At 75.3% G+C, this 5000-nt stretch overlaps 1 protein-coding gene across 1 annotated transcript in view; it reads right to left on the reverse strand.

Moving 5' to 3' along the window:
- Positions 1-2471: 2471 nt before the first annotated feature.
- LOC135408472 (collagen alpha-1(I) chain-like) overlaps positions 2472-5000 on the reverse strand; it is a 3893-nt gene continuing 1364 nt past the window's right edge. Inside the window, exons 2-3 of the mRNA XM_064643628.1 lie at positions 4089-5000; positions 2472-4022 (exon numbers count right to left, since the gene is read on the reverse strand). The exon at positions 4089-5000 is cut by the window's right edge and continues 72 nt beyond it. Coding sequence (XP_064499698.1) covers positions 2472-4022; positions 4089-5000 — 2463 coding nt within the window. The remainder of the gene's footprint in view (positions 4023-4088) is intronic.

The following is a 5000-nucleotide window of genomic DNA, read 5'->3' on the forward strand; positions in this document are numbered from 1 at the left end:
GGACTTAGAGCCGGAGCGGCGCCGCCGCCCGGCCCGGATGCGGGTAGACCTGTTCCCGCCGGCCGCCGGACTTAGAGCCGGAGCGGCGCCGCCGCCCGGCCCGGATGCGGGTAGACCTGTTCCCGCCGACCGGCGGACTTAGAGCCGGAGCGGCGGCGCCGCCGCCCGGCCCGGATGCGGGTAGACCTGTTCCCGCCGGCCGCCGGACTTAGAGCCGGAGCGGCGGCGCCGCCGCCCGGCCCGGATGCGGGTAGACCTGTTCCCGCCGACCGGCGGACTTAGAGCCGGAGCGGCGCCGCCGCCCGGCCCGGATGCGGGTAGACGTGTTCCCGCCGACCGGCGGACTTAGAGCCGGAGCGGCGCCGCCGCCCGGCCCGGATGCGGGTAGACGTGTTCCCGCCGACCGGCGGACTTAGAGCCGGAGCGGCGCCGCCGCCCGGCCCGGATGCGGGTAGACCTGTTCCCGCCGACCGGCGGACTTAGAGCCGGGGCGGCGCCGCCGCCCGGCCCGGATGCGGGTAGACGTGTTCCCGCCGACCGGCGGACTTAGAGCCGGAGCGGCGCCGCCGCCCGGCCCGGTCGCGGGTAGACGTGTTCCCGCCGGCCGGCGGACTTAGAGCCGGAGCGGCGCCGCCGGCCGGCCCGGATGCGGGTAGACCTTTTCCCGCCGACCGGCGGACTTAGAGCCGGAGCGGCGCCGCCGCCCGGCGGCGAGTGGACCCGGTCTCCGAGCCCCGTGGGTAGAGCTCCTGTCCAGGTCCGGCAGCTAGAGCCGCTCCGAGGGCTCGGCGAGGGCCCTCGGCCGGCGCCGAAGCGCTGCCGTTTCCGGCCGGTGCTCCGAGCGTGGCACCGAATTCACGGAGCGAGCAGACGGCGTGCGACCGCTCGATCCGTCGGTCGGCGCGCCGGCGTGCCCTTCCGGCCCTGCCCCGACCTCCCCGATTTCCCACAGTTCTTAGCGAGTCCTTCCAGCGCGCATGCTCCGTCCAGTACTCTCCCGGGGGGCTCGTTGCGGGGACTCCATCTCCCGTGGCCCTTTGCGGCAGACTTCCTCTCCGGCGTTAAGGCTTTCCCCTGCCCCGAGGCTGAAAGAAGAAACGTTCTCTGCGGGGCGGGGAAGCCGGGGGAGTAACTGGGACTCTCTTTAGGCGGCACGGCTGCGGCCGACCGGGCTCGGCCGCCTCGGCGCCGCCGGGAAGAGCCGATGTCCGAGAGTAGCGGCTAGAGCCGGTCTCGGGGCTTAGCGCTGCGCTTTCTGCCCGGCGCTCCGAGCGTAGCAGCCTTTCCCCTGCCCCGAGGGTGAAAGAAGAGACGTTCTCTGCGGGGCGGGGAAACGGGGGGAGCAACCGGGACTCTGCCCGGGTGGCACGGCTGCCGCCGCCTCGGCTCGGCCGCAGAGGTGCGCAGCGGGTAGAGTTGTCGTCCGTGCCCGGCGGGTAGACCCCTGGTCCGAAGCCGGCGGGTAGACCTGGTGTCCCGGGGCAGCGGGTAGACCTGTGGTCCGGGCTCGTCGGCTCGAGCCGCTCTCCGAGTCGGGTGGCTGGAGCGGGTTCCGAGCGCTTAGCCGAGGCCCTCGGCGGGTGCCGAGGCGCCGCCGTTCCTGCCCGGGGCTCCGAGTGGGAAAGAGAGGGCGTTGTCCGCGGCGCGGGTCCAGAGGGGGAGTAGCTGGGACTCTCTTAAGGTGGCAGGGCGGCGGCCGACTGGGCTCGGCGGCGGGGGTGCCGGTGGGTACAGCTGCTCTCGGAGCCCGGCGGGTAGACCTGTTGTCCGAGCCCGGCGGGTAGACCTGTTGTCCGAGCCCGGCGGGTAGACCTGTTGTCCGAGCCCGGCGGGTAGACCTGTTGTCCGAGCCCGGCGGGTAGACCTGTTGTCCGAGCCCGGCGGGTAGACCTCTTGTCCGAGCCCGGCGGGTAGACCTCTTGTCCGAGCCCGGCGGGTAGACCTGTTGTCCGAGCATGGCGGGTAGACCTGGTGTCCGAGCCCGGCGGGTAGACCTGGTGTCCGAGCCCGGCGGGTAGACCTGGTGTCCGAGCCCGGCGGGTAGACCTGGTGTCCGAGCCCGGCGGGTAGACCTGGTGTCCGAGCATGGCGAGTAGACCTGGTGTCCGAGCCCGGCGGGTAGACCTGGTGTCCGAGCATGGCGGGTAGACCTGGTGTCCGGGCCCGGCGGGTAGACCTGGTGTCCGAGCCCGGCGGGTAGACCTGGCGTTCGGGTTAGGCGGGTCGACCTGGTGTTCGGGCCCGGCGGGTAGACCTGGTGTCCGAGCCCGGCGGGTAGACCTGGTGTCCGGGCCCGGCGGGTAGACCTGGTGTCCGAGCCCGGCGGGTAGACCTGGTGTCCGGGCCCGGCGGGTAGACCTGGTGCCCGAGCCCGGCGGGTAGACCTGTTGGCCCGGGCTTCCGGGCCGACCCGTTCGCCCAGTCGGGCGCGGCCGGCCTCGTGCCCCGCCGGGTGCTGTCGAGCATCAGGTCTACCCGGTTCCGGGGCTGGCGAGCATCAGGTCTACCCGGTTCCGGAGCCGGCCGATGCGGCCGCCGCGGCCGCCGCCGGCGGCCTGCGCCCCGGCGGCGTCCCGGCGCAGGGCCACCAGGTCTACCCGGCTCCGGCGGGACTTAGGCGCCTGTCGGCATTTTCGGGGTAGACCTGTTGTCGCGGCCGGCCCCGGAAGTCGGCCAAGGGGTCGCTGTCGGGCGCCGCCTCCGGTTAGGTCTAGGCGAGAGGCGGCCTGCTCTCGCGCGCCTCCCCGCTGAGGAGCCTCGAGCCGCTTCGGAGGCGCGGCGGCGCCAGGACGCGTCTGTCCGTATTGTGGGCAGGGGTTGTCTAGCAGCGCGGGTTCCGAGGGCCCCTTTTCTTCCGCGTCTGCTGCCGCGCGGCCTTCGGCGCGTGCCACGGGCCGGCCAACCCCACGAGCGGCAGGAAGGCCGGCGCGAGAAAGCCGCGGGGCTCTCGACCGGCTTCCTCGGGCGGGCCCGATGACGGGAGAGGAAGACGAGAGCCGAGCGCGAAAGCGCAGCCGAGGGAGTGCGGGACTGGGACGGCCGAGGGGGGCCCGCGGGGGCCCGACAGCAGCGTCCAGCCCGAGCCGGTGGCGGCTGCCGGCTCCCTGAGGGCCCCGGGCGAAGGCGATGGTGTGCGAGGGCGGCGAGGCGGCGGCGTCTCGTCCTTTCGGTGGGCCGGCCTTAAGCCGGCGCCCGTCGTCCGGCGGCGGCGGCGGGCATTGTTGCGGGCGGTTGGCGGCCGGGGCTCGAAGGGCCGAGCCCGCGCGGGCTTTTTCCCCGGCCGCCTCCCGAGAGCCCCGAAGATGGCCCGGGCCTGGGTGGCGGCGCCCTGTCCTCGGCTGCCGGGCGGCAGCGGTGCCGGCGGCGTGCCGGGGACTGGCGGTGGGCGTGCGGCCTCGCCTGGGCCCGGCCGGTTGCCGGAGGGGCTCGGTGACGGGACCGCCCGATGGTCGGGCGAGGCGGCGCCCTCGGCGCGCCTCGGCTCTTTTGTTCGTTCCCCCTTCCTCGGCCCTAAGCCGGGGACCCGCCCAGCGGGCCGAAGGCGGCGGCGCCGGCCGGCCAGGCTGTGGCCGGCGGCCGCGCCGGCAGACCGAGAACCCGACAGAGTCGCCGGGGAGCCCTGGGGACGCACGATGGCCGTTGGCGGGCGAGGCGGCGGCGCCTCGCCCCTCCCTCCTCTTAGGCCGGCGCGAGAGCCACGGCGGCCGGGCGGCCCGTGCGGTCGGGCCTGCCCCGCCGGCCTGGCTGCCGGAGGGCTGGGTTCCGCGAAGGTCTGTCGGCCGGGGGCCGGGTTGCGGGCGAAGTGGGGCGCCCTCCCGGCCTTTTTTTTCCGTTTTTTTTGATTTTTGCTCCGGCGGCCTTAAGCCGCAGCACGCCGAGCGCGCCAGGGAAGAGAAAGTGCGTGAGAGCGCGAGAGCGGCCCGGCAGCGGCCGGCCGCCGCCGAGGCGCGAGCCCGTGGGCAGCGAGAGGGAATCGGGGAGCGAGGGGCGCGGGCCCCGCCCCGAGCCCCGGGCGGCCGTGGCTAGCACGGCGAGCGAGAGGCGCGCGTGCTTTTTTCTCGGGGGCTTTTTGTTTTTCTCCCCGTCGCCGTCCCCCGGCCTTTCTGGGGGAAGCCGACGGCCGCGAGGCGGGCGAAAGCCGGTGGCCCCGCGGCACGTTCGGTGGCGCTTTCGCACGCTGGAGGTGTGCCGCTCTGCGGGGGGCGGCCGTGGGCCCGGCGGGGCCGGAAGCGTGGGTTGTCCGGAGCCGGGCGTCCGGCGGCACCCGCCTCCTGCCGGGCCGGGAGAGAGCCGTGGAGAGTAGCGTGCGGGCCGCCGGCGTCGGCGGCCTGGGGCACGTGCCGTCCTCCGCGTAGTGGCAGGCTGAGCGAGAGTGGCCGTGGGGCCGTTCCCCGAGTGACGATGGATGAGGCTTTTCGGGAGGCGTGGGAGAGGGCCCCCGGCGGGCCGGCGCTCCTCCGTGGCCGGCCGAGAGGCGCGGCGGAGGCCGGTGTTCGGGCCGGGCGGTCTCCTCTGCCCGTGGGCTTCCCGTGGCAGGCGAGGTGTCGCCCCTCCCGCCGGGGAGGGGCTTCTTCACCGTACCGAGCTGTGTGACGGCCGCGCGGCCCCGCGAGCTTTTCAGGTGTCCTTGGGTAAAAACAGGCGAGGTGCCGGTGCCGGCCTGGGTCCGGGTGGCGCCCGTGGGTGCCGGCCGCGCGCAGCGCCGGGCGGCGGTGCGGCCGGAGCCGCGACGGCGAGCCAGAGAGAGGCGAGAGAGAAAAGGGAGGAAAGAAAAAGGCTCGGGGGGAAGCGCCCCCCGCCCGCAGGTAGCGCCGGAGAGCGCAGCGGGTCGCCGCGCCGCCGCCCGCTGCCGAGCGAGCCGCCCCGGCCGAAGGGGCCTCGGGGACCGGGCCGCGCCCGCCTCGTCGGGTCGCCGTCTCCTCTAGCACGTCCGGTGGTGCCGCGCGGCCGAGCCGCCGGCCGGCCGGCCGGGCCGGCTTCGGGGGCGGGTCAGCCCCAGC

Source organism: Pseudopipra pipra, unplaced genomic scaffold (genome assembly GCF_036250125.1).
Source record: "Pseudopipra pipra isolate bDixPip1 unplaced genomic scaffold, bDixPip1.hap1 HAP1_SCAFFOLD_49, whole genome shotgun sequence".
Lineage (NCBI taxonomy): Eukaryota > Metazoa > Chordata > Aves > Passeriformes > Pipridae > Pseudopipra > Pseudopipra pipra.